Consider the following 19373-nt stretch of genomic DNA (forward strand, 5'->3'; position numbering starts at 1 on the left):
TACACTTTCGCCCCTTGAGACCAAATTTGCAAGCTAATTTGATATCAATGGTCAAAATAAGAAGCACATTGAATCTGGGTGTTACAATTCTCCCCTACTTGAATTAGACTTCATCCTTGAAATCTGCTGCCGCAAATAACTCTGAGTAATGCTCCCTCATCTAGAACTCAGGCTCCCACATTCGCTCTGAACCCTTTTGGTGTTGTCACTGCACCTTCATGAGATCCACCGCCTTGTTCTGCATGGTCTTCGTCCTCCTATCAAGGATCACCATTGGTCTCTCTATATAATTCAGGCGATCATCCACCTGAATGTACTCCAACGAAACCACTGCAGAATCATCAACCAAACACATACATAGCTAAGAGGCATGAAAAGTGTTGTAAATCTGACTAAGATCCTCGGGCAGCTCCAAACGATATGTAACCCTGCCTACCCCGACTATCACCCTGAAAGGACGAATATTCTCGGGGACTAGCTTACCCCTCTTCTTGAATCCCATGACACATTTCCAAGGTAACACCTTCAGGAGCACCATGTCCTCAACCTCGAATTCCAAGTATTACCGCCTCCTTTCTGCGTAACTCTTTCGTTTTCTCTATGTCGTCTGAAGTCTACTGCGAACCTACTGAATCAATTATGTCATCTTGGGTACCCAAATCCTAGTGGAATCTCTTCCAGAACCTGGAAGTAAACCCAACATCCCTATCAGATACCACAAACACTAGCACCTCATGTCTTGCCACCGCCACCCGAATGTAGATATAGGCCAGCTTCTCCGCCAAAATGCTCTCCTAAATAAGAATAAAATGTGCACTCTTAGTCAATCAATCCACGATGACCCATATTGAATCCACTCCGTGCGCCGTCATAGGCATTTGGTGATAAAATGCATCGTAATCTCTTCCTATTTCCAAACGGGAATATTCAACGGCTCCATCTTGTCGTGGGGTCGCTAATGCTCGGCCTTGACTTTCCTGCAAGTCAGGCACCTCTCCACATACTAGGCCACGTCTCACTTCATACATGGCCACCAATAAGCACATCAGAGATCTCTATACATCTTTTTTGCTTTGATATGAAAAGAGAATCTCAACTTATGCGCCTCCCCCATTAGGACCAGACGTGCACCACCCTAGTATGGGACCTACACCCTCCATTAAAGGGTCAATAACCCTCTGTAATCATAATAAAAGGAAGTCACCTGACCCACTATACGCTCACTCTTCCAGTGCTCTTCCTTCATTGCCTCAACCTAAGCCTCCTGAATTTGCTCCAAGAGTGGGGTAATCAGGGTCATCCTCAAACATGCATCCCTGATCGGGGCAGTAACCACCTTACACCTGAGAGCATCGACCACCACGTTTGCCTTCCCCGGGTCATAAACGATCTCACAATCATATTCCTTCACCACATCCAACCATCTATGCTGCTTCATGTTTAAATTTGGCCGATCCATCAAATACCTCAAACTCTTATGGTCAGTGTAAATAGTACAACGAACCACATAGAGGTAATGTCGCCAAATCTTAAGGGCGAACACCATAACCCCCAACTCAAATTAATGTGTGGGATAACTCACCTCATGAGGCTTCAGCTGCCTCGTAGCATAGGTAATCATATGACCTCGTTGCATAAATGATGCACCCAAAACTACGAGTGATGCATCACGTTACACCATAAAATCCTCAACACCCTCTGTTAGGGTCAGAATCTATGCCTCATACAATCTCTACCTCATAGTCTCAAAAACTGACTGTTGCTCAGGCCCCCAACAAAAAGTTGAAGTCTTCTTTGTCAACCTGGTCAAAGGAATTGCTATCTTGGAGAAATCTTGAGTGGATCTCCTATATTAACCTTCCAATCCAAGGAAACTTTGAATCTTAGATGCAGACATCAGAACTTCCCACCTCATCACTGCCTTGACCTTAGTCGGGTCGACCATGATATTGTTCTGGTTAACAAGGCGCCCCAGAAACTGCACCTTGCGCAACCAGAACTCACACTTGAAGAACTTCGCATACAACCTCTCCCTCCTCAGAGTCTCCAATACCTCCCTCAGATGCTCCTCATGTTACTCTTGTATCTTAGAATAAACCAGGATGTCATCAATAAACTCAATCACCGACCGATCAACATAGGCCTGCATACATGATTCATGAGATCCACGAATGCGGCTAGAGCATTGGTGATCCCGAAGGGCATCACCACGAACTTGTAATGACTATAATGGGTCTGGAAGGCTATCTTCTACATATCCTCCTCTCTGATCCTCATCTGATGATAACCCGAATGCAGATCAATCTTAGAAAACCAAGATGCACCCTGAAGTTGGTCAACTTCAATCCTCTGGAGTGGATAACGGTTCTTCACTGTTAGCTTATTCAGCTCCTAGTAATCTATACACATCTGATGCGATCCATTCTTTTTCTTCACGAGCAAGATCGGCGCTCCCCATGGAGAACTACTTGGTCTAATAAATCCCTTGTCTAACAGCTCATGCAGCTATGTAGACAACTCCTGCATCTATGGGGGTGCTAACCGATAAGGTTTTTTGGCTATCGGAGCCGCACCTGGAACCAAGTCAATCCGAAACTCCACCTATATCTCCGGAGGCACTCCAGAAAAATCCTCCGAGAACACATTTGGGTATTCCTGAACAATTGGTATATCATCCACCGCCGTCTTAACCTTCTCCTGGGTATCCATCACATAAGTCACGAACCCAGAACATCCCTGCTGCAGATAGCGACTGACCCTAGCTGTTGAACATAGAGTCAGTCCATGTTGAACACCCTCTCCCTGAATCACTAACTCTCCCCCTACTTGGGATCCGAATAAGCACCAATTGATTCTCACAATCAATCATTGCCCCATTGGGGTTCAGCTAATCCATCCCCACAATAACATTGCTCTCATGCAGAGGAATAAGAACCAAAACAATCGGATACCACTCATTGAACAATTCCAATACATGGCCACGATGAACCCTTGATACCCGCACATGACGATCATCAGCAATATCAACCTCTTATGGACATTCCATTTCCTCTGGAGCATCGGCAAACCTCTTGTTGAGCGCAAGATATACAAAGGATCGGGTGACCCCCGAATCAAACAAAACCAAAGCATAGATACCGTTCATAAAGAACGATCTTAAAAACAAAACACATATATATAAAAGGAAAAAAACAACATAAATAAAGATATAAGGAGAAGATACATACCTGTCACTACATTAGGTGTTGCACAAGCCTCCTCAGTTGTCAGCTGAAAATCTCTAATCCTTACAACAGGCGCCTCTGCCTTTCCCTAACGACCATCCTTAATTTGCAAGGTTTCCAGAGCGTGTGCTACCAATGGTCATGATGCTGCTAGGCTCGGGAAATTTTCCTTCTTATGGCCCCTCTGACTGCAATGGAAGCTAATCAGATCATATATTTGGGTGGTGGTGGTGGCGGCAGTGCAATCCATACTGATATGTCCCATCCTTTCGCACTTAAAGCAGCCAGAACAATCCACCCTACAAGCTCCATCGTGCATCTTGTTACACTTGCGGTAGCAACCCCAACCCTGCAGGCCCCTTGATCTCGAATCAAACAGCTTGGGCCTCTTTCCCAAACCCTCATAATCCTGATCCTTATTCGAATTCCTCTTCCTCTCTATCTCCAAGTCAATCTCCCTCTCTTTGGATCGTGCCACTATATCCTCCAATGTCCTACAATTGGATATACTCACAAACTGTGTGATATCGCTCCTAATCATATTGTGATACCTCTCCTTCTTCATCTCCTCGTCCGCCACATACTAAGGAACTAGAAATGCCCTATCTCGAAACATAGCGGTGATATATGACACTGTCTTAGTAGTCTAGCAAAGGTCCTAAAACTTCATCACCAACTGTTGGACCTCAATCACAAATGAAAACTCAACCTGAAACCTCGTTACAAAATCCTCCCAAGTCACCGACTCAACCGCATCTCCTCCCAAGGCCTGACCAACCTCCTCCTACCAATCTCGTGTTATGTCTTTCAGAAGACAGGATGCAAGTCTAACATTTTCCCCCTCGAAACAACAACTAGTTCGGAAGGCATTCGTGACATCCATTAACCATCTCCTACTGGCAATCAGATCCTTCTTCCAGAAGAACTCGAGGGTTCCACATGCACGGAACTTTCGGATAGTCAAAGTGCGAGCTCCCACCATCGCTACCATCTCAGAACAGAAAGCACCCAAGCGCTCATCCAAAATCTCCAGAATACCCTACTTGACCGTACCGAAATCACAAGAGCCTGATCAAGAATACTATGGGTAATCTTTGCTGAAATGAAATCCCACATCTGTCATCCACAAACCCGGCCCCAGAGCCCGAACCATTACTAGAACCGCTACCAGAACGTCCTCGAGTGACCACCATACTTAAATATAGGGGTGTAAGTGAGCTGAGCTACTCGTGAGCTACTAGGGAGTGACTCATTAAAAGCTCGACTCGAGATCGAATTAAATGAGCCCGAGCCTAAATATGAGGCTCGTTTATTAAACGAGCTCGAGTCGAGCTTCAGTTAGTAGGTTCGCGAGCCTAAACGAGCTTATATATATATATATATATATATATATATATATATATATATATATATATATATGTGTGTGTGTGTGTGTGTGTGTGTGTATAAAGAGAGAGAGGCTCGTTTAGGTTTGCGGGCTCACTAAACTGTTCACGAGCCGAGCTCGAGCTTCATTTTATGGTTTGAATCTAGCTCGAGCTTCTTCAAAATTAAACGAGCCGAGCTCGAGCTTGATCAAGCTCGGGCTCGGCTCGGCTCGTTTACACCCCTAGTTAAAATAAACCATATAAACTATCAGAATATACTTGAAGAATCCCATATTCTACAAGCTCCTTGGTATCATCGTGACTTTCGTTGACTTAAGTACAGATCCTCTGCTTCCAGTAGTATAGGACATACTACGTTCCACATATATCTGTACTATCCTCAAGAATCACCCAAGTTACTTCTCTATCAATCCAAAAAACCCTTATAAAAACAAAGCTCTCGGCATCGAATCATCTCCTAGGTTTTCCTAGAGCCACCATCACACCACTCTCCGTTGTCAGCTGCAGAAGGAACTCCCCATAACACCCTATAACTTTCTTATGGTTACAATTACATGCATCACACTACAACGATTAGACTCAAACAAGAGCTCATAATAGAGTTAAACCTAACCTTCTACAATTATCTAATATCGGTAATATGTAACTTAGCGTATTAACATACTAGTTAGTTGATGTTAATGGGAACTCCTAAAAGCACAAAGAAAGCAACATTTGAGCATTGAGTATTTGGAAACAAAGCATAACCTAAACAGGTCATCATATCACTGACTGATTAGTACTAGCATGCAAGTCTACAAGCTCATATAGTAGGCAAATAAAGGAATCTCTCCTAGCATTCTATCATGCAATCCTGAGCAGATACTTAGATCTAATCTAGCATGTGATTCACATATTCTCAATTCCAAGTATCACACAAAACATGTATGGGTATTTTGGGAAAACTTACTTGAGCTCGGTCGATTTCATGCACCACAACCCTTTCATTCATTAGAAACCTTTTTAGAAAACCATTTCTTTTTATGAAAAACTTACCAAATCTTCAGTTTGAGTTCAGACACACCTGAGGGTATGCTGGAATCCCTCAAATGAAGGCTCTGATACCAACTTGTAACGTCCCAAAAATTCATAAATAAAAATTTCATTTTTAGATTATATAAAACCACAAACCATTCATTGTTTATAGCAAAAACATTATGTGAAAATCAAAGTATAACGAAAATCATCCAAAAATACATCGGAGTCGACATGCGGAAATCATAGGTGCATAGGATACGATCAACTCGAGTCGTTCCCCTTGGAACCGGAAGTAACTAAAACATGTTAAACATAAACTGTAACCACAAAGCTTAGTGAGTTCCCCAAAATACCTCATTCCATACAAATCATGCATACATACATACATTGGCCCCCACCCATCATCGGACCACGCCTAGTAGCGGGCCCCGTCCGGTATACATACATACATAGACAACACATGAAAGAGTCACAAAGACAAATAACATATTGCAACATAATCCAATGGGACGACATTGGTGCCTTCGACCCACAAGTAATGTAAGGAGACTCACCTCAATCTACTGGAAAATCGGGTAAATGATCGGGTTGCTAATCCGGGAAATCTCCGCACTAAATACAATCAAATAACATCCTAATTAATAATTAGCTCATAAACCATAACCGAGACTTTAAATCATAATTCTTGATTCCAAGGATAAAATATCATTTTACCCTTCCTCAAATGGACCAAACTAAGTAGCACTTAAAGCTCTAAAATGGCCCAAGTCCATAAGATATTCAAGGCCCAAAATCCTATAGCCCCAAAATGACCAAATATCAAAGGAAGCCCACAACTTAGTGTATGCCCCGCATATGCATGTTGACCTGGAAGTGGTCTGCTAACCCAGTACGCACAGTGTACTAAGGAGTATGCCTGTCATGTTGGCTAGAGTCCCAAAAGCCAACCTAGGGTCTTAATCCCTTAAGACCTTTACGTCCAAACCTCAGATCTACTAAAAAATAAGGTCTTAAATCATAAATTTGACAAATTTACTTACTTACATGGCTAAAAAGGACCCAACACCAAACCCTAGGTCCAAAACTACATAAAAAAAAAGGCCAACAACTCAAGCATGGGTGAACTTCAACCCCAAAGATTCGATTTTTATGACTTCATAGACTCCTAAATGTCCAACAGGACAGCTCAAATGGTCTGGAGTAGTCCATACTCCAGAAGACCAAGGTTTTAGGACAAAAAGTACATAAACATGGACATAATGAAATCTAAAACAAAGAACTCAAAGGTGTGAACTTTATACTTTCTATAGATGCACAAGAAGGTGTAGAATTTGGATCTAAGGACTTAAATGCACCACTTTTCTTCAAGGAACTTCCTTCACCACCAAGAATCACCCAATAGCACTAAAAGGTCACTAAAAAGCTCAAGAACACTCAAAAGCGAGCTAGGGTTTCATAGGATATCTTCTAGGGTATGGAGGCTGGTGAGGGGGAAGGTCTTGGATCCATAATGATGATTAAATGGGGTCCAAACCCTAAAACTTAGGGTTTGACCCCGTACATCATATGCCTCGCGTAATAGAAGTACGCCCCGCATACGCACCCCCTCCCTAAGATTTACACTTTCGCCCCTTGGGACCAAATTTGCAAACTAATTTGATATCAATGGTCGAAATAAGAAATATCTAGCATTCGGGTGTTACATGGGTGGTTGTCGATGGTCGATGGTGATAGGTAGTAATGGGAGGTAGGTGGTGGTCGGTAGTCAGTGGTGATGGGTGGTGGGTTGTAGGTGGTGGAGAGTGGTGCGTGGGTGATGTTGGTTGGTAGGTTTTTTAGTTGTTGTTTTATTTATAGAAAATTCTTTTATGATTTTAATTAAATAAACAAAAATAATTTGCCCAAATTTGTTTTTATGTTTTCAAATCCGATAATTATTCTCATTTTAACCTCTCTGTTGAGAACTTGAATATTCGTGAAAACCCAAAAACTTTTTCCAAACCCATATTTCTGATATTTTGTAACCAATCTTTATGGGCCTAATTCGTTGAAAAAAAAAATCAAGATAAATGTCTTTTCCATAATGGTGCATACATGCAAATTTCTGACATGCAGAGATGCACATCAAACATTTTTATATATGCATATTTTTTAAATACAATTTTTTTGGATTTTTTTTTCAAAAATGCTTAAAAGCTAGCAACTAAGACCCCCAAAAAATTGGGAAAAAAATCACATAAAACATTTCTCAAGTTTACAAGAATCTTATCCTAACTTGTGTTCAACTTAAGTGAGCATTTCAAAATGGTCGGCGTGACGTCACCATGGTGAGCCTTTTAGGACACATTTTGGGGAGCATAATGGAGGTCTTTTTTCAATTATGACTTCTCTGATGTGTGTAAGTGAAGAATGTGAATACAAATCATAGTTTACACCTCAAAACATGTTAATTACTGAGGTTCACAGAGTTTGATTAATCTTTTTCATTAACAAAGTAAACTCCATTATTTCCCGAGCTGTAAACATGACCCATCTTGGTTCGCTTGGTCTCAAGATATCTTTTGTTGTGTTCTGTGATCAAAGTCATAATGGGAACTCTACCTGCAACTTCCAAACCGTAGCCTTTGAGCCCAATGTATTTAGTCGGATTATTCGTCATCAGCTTCATCTTTCTTACACCAAGATCTCTTAAAATCTGCATATGGTTCAACCCAAATCAAGATTACAATCCAGTTGGATATTTCAAATATGGCGAGCCTACCTGTGCACCAATGCCATATTCCCTTGAATCAACGGGCAAACCGAGCTCCTCGTTGGCTTCCACAGTGTCACGCCCATCATCTTGGAGGTTATAAGCACGAAGCTTATGGCCTAAACCGATGCCTCTGCCCTCATGACCTCTAAGGTATATCAATACACCCCTCCCAGCATCTTCAATTTGTTGCATTGAAAGTGCGAGTTGGTTCCCACAATCACATCTAGCGGAACCGAATATATCTCCCGTTAAGCATTCTGAGTGTACCCTCACAAGTATATCATCCCCATCCCCGATTTCACCCTGTTTCAACACGTAAAAAATCGCTCATCGATTTGTGGCAAGTTGGTTACACGGGACATGACAGACAAACATGAAAGTTTTATACTGTGTTTGGCGTGCATTAGACAAGGCGTGCATTAGACAAGGAATGAAACGGATGTCAATGGAACAAAATTTGCAATTTTTTTCTGCTCATCCAAAAAGGTGGGATAAAAAATCGCTTTTGACTACTTGTTTGTTGAAAAGACGTGAATGTCCTCCTTATATTTATCATCGAGAATAGCCCTAGAAAGTTTGTTTGGTCCCGTCTAATCTCAATCCTTGCAAAAACACAACTTTACGCTGTGTTTGTTACAAGAGATATGACCGAACAAAACGGGACTGGACAAACTTTTTATGGCATTTTTCGATGATGAGGATGAAGAGGGTATTCACGTCTTTTCAACAAACGAGTAATCGAAAGCAATTTTTTGTCCCACCTTTTGAATGAGACAAAAAAAATTGCTATTTTTATCCCATTAACATCAGCCTTGTAATCACAGTCCAATGCATGTCAAACACATCATAAAGACCTACCAATTTGGTTTTCAATCTAAGTTGACCGTAAAAGTCAAACAAAAGTTGCTCACCTTGACCATGGCGATATGTTCCATCCCGTCCAAGACTGACCTATAACAGTAAGCAACAAACGGTCCCCATGTAGTAGGGATCCGTGCAGCAGAAGCTTGTTCCACTAATTTATCGGTTTTCCTCCTATACCTACCGATTTAAACAAAATATCAAAAATACCCTTTTTTTTTCAAACATATATACAATTCCAAGATAACAAAACTCGAATCACCTACCTGATAAGATCAGCAATAGAAATGATCTTCAGGTTCTCTTTTTCGACAAATTTCCTAAGCTTTGGTAATCTAGCCATGGAACCATCATCATCCACCACCTCACATAAAACCGCCACAGGGTCAAACCCCGCTAGCATCGCTAAGTCAACCGAAGCTTCGGTGTGACCAGCTCTTTTCAAAACACCTCCTTCTCTGTATTTTAATGGAAATATATGACCTGGCCTATTGAAATCTTCTGGCTTTGACTCTTTTGAAGCTAGAGCTTTTATTGTTGTTGCCCTATCATGAGCAGATACCCCTGTGGTTGTACCATGTTTTGCATCCTATAAATCAGTATTACAAAAATTCTATCAAAACATATAACTCAAAAATATAGCTATAATTACGTAGATTTTTGAAATATGAATTATTGAACAAGATTACGTACCACTGAGACTGTGAATGCTGTGCAAAGCTTCTCTTCATTATGAGTTACCATTAAAGGAAGTTGCAATCTTTCAAGATCTTCGGCTTTCATGCTTACACAAACAATCCCAGTTCCATGCTTAACAAAGAAAGCCATAGCCTCGGGTGTAACACTTGATGCTGCCATTATTAGATCCCCTTCGTTTTCCCTATCTTCATCATCTACAACCACCACCATCTGTGACATAAACCAAAGGGTTTAATACACTTTAATTTAACTTTTCATTACATCAATGCACTTTCATTTTTTCATTGCAAACTTTGAAAAAACGACTCAGTTATAAAAATAACCCTTTTGTTGAAATAATAAACGGATGTCGAACTACTCATTTAGTTTTTTCACAAAGTAAAAACTCGAGGAGAAAAGGAAAGTAAAGTTTAAAAACAACCTTTCCTTGACGAATATCTTCAATGGCCTCTTGAATGGATGAGAAGCCAGGAGTGGGAAAATCAAGATTGTATCCATCTGCATCATGTGGGAAGGAATTCATGCTAGGAATGGTTTCTGCTTCTAATGTCCCCAATGCTATTGAATCAGATTGTAATTCAATTCCAGATGACAAGCTAACAGCAGTTTTCCATAAACCTATAGGAGAAGCTTTGAAGCTTCCATCAGATTTACTTATGGAGCACAATTTTTTACCAAGAAACGCGTCTGTTACATGGGTGTTGCATGAAAAAGGATTTAGAGAGTAAAGAGCATTAAATGAGCTGAAGTTTGGATTCATCCTACAAAACAAAAGTTATAATCAATATTTATATTTATATTTGCAATCTTGATATGTTTTCATAAAAGGAAAGAACAAAAGAGAAGGTACAAAATATGATTAAGATTGAGTAAGTAAATAGCAGTAAACTTAGTATGTTAAACAAAAAAAAAGGCTCTTCTCCTGTTCTCTATTGCTATAAAAATAGGAACCAATGAAGAACACATACGATCCCTGATAATTAATTACACGAAGTTTCTCAAACCATAAGATCATAGAAGAGTATAGCCGTTTCAATTCAAAACATTAAAATCTGATACAAAACAAACCCAATACATCGAAATTCACCCTTGAAACCAATCCACAGAATCATGAACTTATTTAGTAGATAGGTAAAAGATAAAACATGGAAATACCCATGTTTTGAGCTCAAAGAAATCACAAAGTGATGTCAAAGAATTAAAAATCGAGGAGTAATATCTCAAGCCAACATGAATTCAGAAAAACCCAAGAAGCAAAGAGCACGATCGCATTATCATGGAAAGGTATATAGCTTGTTTCTGAATCGAAACACGCATTTACCAGAAGAAATTGAGGAAAATAACAAGAGAAGAAAGCTTTACTTGGAGCGTAGTAGTTGTGAGGAAGACGAAGCCATGTTAATGGAAGCCATTGATTTGAAACTGGGTCGATGTATCTTTTGGGACAGGAAATGGGATTTTGGTTGATTTGAATCTTGAAAGAAAACCCAGATTGCTGACAGTTAAATACATGGGAAATAGCATACGAATATGGGGGGAGTAGCGTGGCAGAAGATAGAGGAATTTATTAATAACGAAATTATGTGGAAAGTCGGAAGGAATTTGGTAGGTGATTCTCCTACATCACCAACCAATCCCAACCGTGAAAAAGATAAAATGTTTTTTTAACATCAAATTTAATCAGTTTTATATATTTTTCAAGTAGGATCTAAATCTTCGACCTCAAACGAAATTAAGGAGGTAATCATATGATATCGATGGGCTAGGCATTCTTTGGAGAATTTTTTTTTATCTATTACTTGGTTATTTCAGCCTCCAAATCGGTTATAAATAGATAAATTGAGTTTTTTTTTTAAAAAAGCTTTATACTTTACATTTTTTTCTGTTTTAGACTTCTTTTTTTTTTCAAAATAAACTCAACTTTAGCATATCTATTGTTATGTTATTAATATAGTCGGTTACCAACTGTTTTAACTCACGTACATCCTAAGATCAATCACTTAAAAAGATAATTGATTCTAAAATCATATGCCGGTTTCTACTAAAGATGTTCATCGGTTCAAATTCAATGGATTTCGATGGAACCGATCAAATCCAATTATCCATTGGATGTTAGACTTTTCAACCAATCCAATCTAATTCAGTATAAAAAATTGAATTGAATCGAACTAATTGATTTTGGATTGGATCAGGTTTATCCATCGGATATTTTGATTGGTTATCTATTACTAGATATAAAACTCATTAATTATATGGGTTAATTAAAAAAAATTAAATATAAAGGTCTAAATATTTAACAACTTTGGATTTATAAAAAAAAATATAAAAATAATGAATTATTAAAATTGATTTTTGTTATCTTTTAAATTTAAATAAATAAACAAAATAAACGAATGAGCTTTAATTTGGGAATATTGAAATAAGAAGATAAGTTCATTAATGAAATTGATATTCATTTATTACTATATTTATTGTAATTATTACATTAAAGTATTATGTAGAATTTATTAAAATAGAAAAACTCATGAAATGACATGTGGAAAAAAATTAATTCAAAATAACCACAAAATGACACTTGTCAAATTGAATGAGAGTGTGACATGTGACAAAAAAAACTTCATTTATTAGAGCAGAAGATTCAACCAATTGTAATACATTTCTATGGAATAACCACATATAACTATGATAACTAAAAATGAAACCGCACACAATTACGCTAAATAAGACTAACAAAGTAACATTAACTTTAAGTCTGCAACTTATTTTTTATTGAATAATTAATAATACTAATTGGATTCGAATTATAATATTGGATATTTATTTGACTAAAATTGGATATCCAATTGAATCGAATCGGTTCGGTTATCCATTGGATTTTCAGGATGATCCAATAAGCAATCTAATCCAATTGCATTTTGAAATTTCACATCCGATCCGATCCAACTTTAATTGGATATACAATCCAATTGGTCGGTTCCAATTGGATTGGTTAATTTTTGGACACTAGTATCTGCTTCTTCTTCTCCTCCTTGTACAACATATTAGGTCCCTTAAAATGACATTCAAGATACAAACATAAACTTAGTAAGAAATGTTGAAATGGAATTTTGCTATTGTGATAACGAAGCTTAATTATTTACCTCATGTGCCACAACTTTCTTCACAAGATTAAGTCTTTTTTCAACGTCTTCCGATGACTATTTTTATAAGGTTTGATAGTATGTTTATTTTAACAATATATTAGGACAATATTGTAAGTAAGTTGTTATTTTGTAACGCTTTTTACATATTTGTTTATGCATATAAGGTTCTCTTTTTTAATATCACTTTAAAAAAAGCAGAAGTGTATTTTTACAAATAGTTAAATATAATATACTACAAGTTATGTCTTATATTATACATACACAAAATCCTTTAACATCATGCAAGAATTGAATTCTTTCATATAATAACATAATCATCTATATATATATATATATATATATATATATATATATATATATATATATATATATATATATATATATATATATATATATATATATATATATATATATATATATATATATAGATATATATATATATATAATACTAACTTGGAAACATGTGCACTTACGATGCATCGTGCGGGTGCAAAACCTAGTTTATGAACATTTTATTGGGACAATTTAATTTAAATATTTTCTTTTGTTTATGACTATGAAAAATATATACAAGCCCCTGCGATAGAAGTCTAGCGGTGGAGGAGTAAAATTCGACAAAAGAGGTCCATAGTTCAAACTCTAGCACACCTAAAATATTGCTAGTATTTCGCAATTGACCGCCCACGTGAACCGTGGGACAGGTTGATGTGGGTCGCTTAGATGATACAATTTACCTTCTTCTTTATAAAATATATGCAAGTGGTTATGACATATAATGTGAAAATTTCACTTCAACACAGGTAATAGGAGTTGTTATTTATAAATCAATTTACGCTATAAAATAGAAATGGTTCACGGGGTTGTCCTTCCTATGTGAGTCTTAGGGTTGTATTTTGTTACCGTATAAAATGACTAAAATGCCCTTATTTAATTTCTTTTATCATTTTGTTTTGTTGAATTTGATTAAAGAATTATTATATGTTTGTAACATCCATAAAATTCATGAAAAATTTAAACTTTTAAAACCAATCCAAAAATCAACATTATTTACAAAATAGTTCTCAAAACATGTTTAATATCATATTTTTCCAAAAATCATAAAACAAAACACGACGAGATGCACGATCACGCCTTCACCTTCCCGCGATTATCTGAGGTACTTGAAACATAACCTAAAACTGTAAGCCCAAAGCTTTGTGAGTTCCTCCAAAGTATCAACACACAAACGAATAACACATATACAATAACAACATTTTATGGGTCCAATCAACCATCAGGTTGGAATACCTTAGGCCCTTCAACCATCGGGTTGGAATGCCGACATATTATGGGTCCAATCAACCATCGGGTTGGAATACCCTAGGCCCCTCAACCATCGGGTTGGAATGCCAACATATTATGGAATCATCCTCGGGATGGAATACACTCGGGCTCATTCAACCATATGGTTGGTATGCCCTGTCTTGTTGGCTTACGTACAAAGCAGTGAAGCCCAGACACTGACCAAACATGTGCACAGATAACATATAATCATATAATAGTCTACAGCCAGTCAAACAGATCTACAGATCACAAAGCATAACATCGTCCTATATACCAGGATATCGATCTAACAGATCAATACAATACATTAGCATGCATAACAGGATGTCAATCCAATGGACCAACATTGGTGCCTTTAACTTGCAAGTACAGTGAGGAAACTCACATCGTAAATTGAACAAAACTGATGAGGTCCGATTCCGAATCTCAACTCTCTAAGGTGATATTGCTAAATAAAATATGATACTAATGGGTCACACTAACAACAACTTGATACAATAGATTATTTATTAGAAATTGATTTTAATACATATTGAATAAAACACTTATAATTAAATTGGGAATTATTTATTTCAAGGAAATAATTAATTTTCATTAGCAAGTAACATAATATATCATATAGTATGATTTATTAAGTCATGTACAATATTTTGGACCAAAAGGACTTTTTGTCTTTTACCAAAAGGTTAAGGTTTATATTTTATAAAAGAGTTTATACAATTTACCATGTTTGACTTTTTTTATACAAAAAAAATGTGAGCACACTTACAAGCATGCTAGTGATGGGTTTTTTATTTGTTTAATCAAAAGAAATCATGCTTTAGAAGTATGCATGGACACTAGTATGACATGGAGACAAGTTTGTCAAAAGTTGAAGGAACTAATGGTTAGTAACTTCACTTTATGCATATAAATAGGAGGGCTTTCACTTGGCGTCTTTGCTTATTCACTCAAAGAAGCAATGGTTGAAAGTTCCTCTTCTCCCTCTCATTCTATCTTAATTATTTAAGAACACTTGAAGTTACTTGCATCTTCAAGCCTTCTTTAAGTTCATATTGGTTATGAACTTAAAGCTTAAGGGTTTAAGAGTTTTGGACTAGCATCTACATCAAGTTGAGTCATTGTTGGTGTCTCAAAGGTTTCACATTCTTCATCAACTTCCAAGCCTCCCAAGAGGACCCAAAGAACTACAAAGGTTGTTATTTATTCACCTCTTCTTTGGTTGGTGCTTTAATCTTTCTATAACTTGCAAGAAGATCCTTTGTGGGTATAAAATGTTTATGTTATTTCAAAAGTTAAAGTCTCCTATTGCTATATTTTTCTAGTTTATGAAACTACTTTTGAATTAAAACCCAACATGTACGCTCAGCGTACACACATGTACGTTTGGCGTACTCCTTCATCCATAAAATTACGAGAATGCCACTTGGGCTTTAAGGCAAATTCTCTTGGACTTAGGGACCAAAATGTCATATAATAAACTTAAAGGGGTAAATTTAGAAGTAACTTAACATCGGGATGTTACAATGTTACCCCCACCAAACCACACCATGCCCATCCTTTCACCATCCCTCTATTAACCGCTCTTTATGTCTCTTATCATTGCATCTCACCTATTATCGAAAACACTCTATCATTACTCTTTGTTTTATAGCTTTGTGTAAACCATTAATTCCCAAACAAAACTTGCAATCTATTTTGTTATTTGAGTTCCATGGTTGCATTAAGAACTCAAATCGAATCATGTATACATAAGTAAATAACTTATTTGTAAGACGATGGATACAAATATCATTCTAACTCGAACATGTAAAGAGCTACTCTAATTCTTAAATTGCACTTTCCTAGCCTTCTTAATTTCTAGTGCTCTCTATATCCTTTGATATCATCACATATGCAAGTGTTAAGTTTATGAGTCATCAGTAGTTACACCGTACATAACTAAAAAGTTTTGTTTTTTTGAAAACATCACGAACCTTAGTACCATTGTAACATCCTAAAAATCACGATAAAATTTTTCAATATTTAGTTAAGGTAAAATCATTGTTTCTAATCCAAACCCAAGTCAAAACCAAAACCCAAAGCCATAAATCCAAACCCAATTCAAAACCAAAACCCAAATCCATAATTGTTTACAAAACATAGTTCCTAAAATGTCAGAGTATCCCAAAATCAAAACTCATAAAATCTGAAGGATGTGCACGATCACACCTTCGCTTTATCCCTGTCTGAAGTACCTGGAACAATAAATCAAACTGTAAGTCATAGCTTAGTGAGTTTCCCCAAGGTACCACCATACAAACCATATAACAACATGCATATTAGGTCCACAGCCATCGGGCTGGATTACCCCTGAGCCTACAGCATGAGTCTGGCTTGTCTTCCCGACCGACAACCCATGTTTGGATTGCTCCTGAGCCCACAACATAAGTCTGGCTTGCCTTACCGGCCCACAACTTATGTCTAGCTTGCTCCCAAGCCCACAACATAAGTCTGGCTTGCCCTTCCTAGCCCACAACTTATGGCTGGTTTGCTCTCAGGTTTGTTGGCTTCTACACAAAGCAGTATTGCCTCAACCCAACCACACTCTGTCGACATATGTAACAAATAAACATATAACCAACAAACAGATAATCATGCAGATCTAACATATCACTACAACATAGCAACATCCTATATACCAGGATACATAACCCTAGTAGGCCATCATTGGTACTTTCGACCCACAAGTACAGTGAGGATAACTCACCTCACAGTTTGAAAAGATAGCAAAAAAGAATGATGCTCCAAGTGTAAACTTTACAGGTCACCTATACAATAAACAGTGACCTAAACTCAAACTACAACTCAAAATATCAAAAATACCCCCAAGTCAAACTTGGTCAAAATTCGGGTCAAAATTCAAAATTTCAAAGAGTCAACTCAAACTGAGTACGCTCGGCGTACTCAACCAATACACCCATCGTAGTGTACTCCTGGCTAGAAATATGGGTTCTCGACCAGGTACGCACAACGTACCATCAGGTACGCCAAGTGTACTCGGCTAACGTATTTTTTTCTCTTTGAAGTGCTTAATCTATTAAGACACATCATCCAAAACTTCAAATCTAGTCCCGAATAACCTTCTAAATCATAAAATTTCCGACTTTATGACTTTTCAAGGCTAGAATGGGTCCAACAACTAAACCCTAACTTAATACACAAACCAAAACCTCATATCTCATGCATGAAGAAAGAAAAGGGACCCAAATCACATTTTTATGGTTTTAAGAATCTAAAAATGCCTGGAAGGACAGCCCTTACGGGTTAGAGTAAGCCATACTCATGAACACCAAGATTATGGGACTAAAATCATAAAAACCTAAGAATTAGCAAGATCCAAAGCAAATATGCATCAATATTCTAACTTTATACCTCCAAATGATGCGTGGGGGCAAGATACTTCTGGATCCAAGATGCATTGAGCTTCTTAGTTGATTCCACTCATTTCTTCTTCCTTCAAGATCACCAAAAGCACACTTTTAAGCTCAAAATGCTCACACAATGGATTAGGGCTAGCAAGGGGCGATTTGGGAGATGGAAGATGATGTGGGAAGAGGTCTTGAAGAGATAATATTGTTTAAATAAGGCCGAAACCCTACAAATTAGTGTTTGACCCTCATCCACATATGCCCTACGTACGCTGAGTACACCCAATATACTTGGCAACGCACACGACCTCATTTACATAGCCAAGGAACCAAATTTGCAATGTAATTTCATTTTAAGGGCAAAAACGAAAAATACTTGGATCAAGATGTTACAATCGTACTATTAATATTTGTTTCAGGTTTGGTTTTTGATCATCACTAAATTTTGGTTATTTTTTAAAAATTATGATATATGATAAATTTTATAACGATTATGGTTATAAAAAAAGATACAATTATTATATAATCTTTAGGAATACAATATTTAATAGGTTAAATTAAAAATATAATTAGTTACTATGAGATTTCAATATAATTTAGAGAGTTAAAGTCAACAATTATTATGAATAATTCTGAAAAATACAAAACTAAATAAAACATTTAGTATATAATAAATGATTGATAGAATTTGATAATAGGGTTATCTATTACAATGATTTAAAAAATGATAAATAATACAAAACTCATTAAGTTTTAAAAAAAATTAATTTGAGATTGTGTTTTTTTGTCTCAAAATTGACATTATGTTTTCTAATACAAAACTCATCAACCCAGTTGTCTGGTGATATGACATGATCATGTGTCAGTTTTGATAACCTGACATGCTGATGTAGCAAAATTGAATTTTTTTTTTTTCATAAAATACACTAAGTTTTCACTTTTTTCAATTTTGAAACTAAGTTTTAATTTTCTTTTTTCAATTTTGAAAATAAGTTTTAATTTTCTTTTTTCAATTTTGACACTTCATGTTTTTGTTCCAAATCGAACATGTCACACCATAAAATTCGAGCAAATTTAAAACTTTTTAAATCATTTGAAACCATTCAATTATTACAATTTGTTTTCAAAATAGTTTATACATTAGAGTTCCCAGAAATCATAATCGTCAATCGAGGAAGTGTACGGTCACGCCCTCGCCTACCCGCGGCCATCCGCTGAACCTAAAACAATAAACTGAAACTATAAGCCCGAAAGCTTAGTGAGTTACCCCTAAAATACCCATACCCACAACCATACACATACATCAATGAACAGCATACTATGGGTCAAGTCAACCATCGGGTTGGAATACCCCTGGCCCTCAACCATCGGGTTGGAATGCCAACATACCGTAACATATATACAAATAATCAGCATGTACTGGGTCCATAATTTTATAGACTGAATTACCCCTGGGCCCACAATGTGAGTCTGGATTGCCTTTCGGGCCCATAACTCACATATGGATTGCCATCGTGCCCACGGTACGAGTCTCCCTCAACTCGTATCGGGAA

At 37.1% G+C, this 19373-nt stretch overlaps 1 protein-coding gene across 1 annotated transcript; it reads right to left on the minus strand.

Annotated features, from left to right (window-relative positions):
• Positions 1–7975: 7975 nt before the first annotated feature.
• Positions 7976–11462, minus strand: LOC111899039 (bifunctional riboflavin biosynthesis protein RIBA 1, chloroplastic). The gene is made up of 7 exons (XM_023894921.3): positions 11307–11462; positions 10366–10705; positions 9939–10154; positions 9512–9834; positions 9296–9425; positions 8391–8687; positions 7976–8324 (listed from the first exon to the last, which is right to left on the minus strand). Exons 1-7 carry the CDS (start codon positions 11354–11356, stop codon positions 8103–8105), a joined length of 1578 nt encoding a protein of 525 aa, XP_023750689.1. The 5' UTR covers positions 11357–11462; the 3' UTR covers positions 7976–8102.
• Between the last annotated feature and the right edge of the window lie 7911 nt (positions 11463–19373).

This window comes from Lactuca sativa, chromosome 9 (assembly GCF_002870075.4).
Source record: "Lactuca sativa cultivar Salinas chromosome 9, Lsat_Salinas_v11, whole genome shotgun sequence".
Lineage (NCBI taxonomy): Eukaryota > Viridiplantae > Streptophyta > Magnoliopsida > Asterales > Asteraceae > Lactuca > Lactuca sativa.

Bases quoted from the DNA above. Each gene is read 5' to 3' on its own strand.
- LOC111899039 (XM_023894921.3), bottom strand. From the start codon at position 11,356: ATGGCTTCCATTAACATGGCTTCGTCTTCCTCACAACTACTACGCTCC. The intron at 10,155-10,365 runs GTTGTTTTTAAA...TTTATGTCACAG, and splicing joins AAGATATTCGTCAAGGAAAG to ATGGTGGTGGTTGTAGATGA. The intron at 8,688-9,295 runs GTGAGCAACTTT...GTGTTGAAACAG, and splicing joins AACATATCGCCATGGTCAAG to GGTGAAATCGGGGATGGGGA.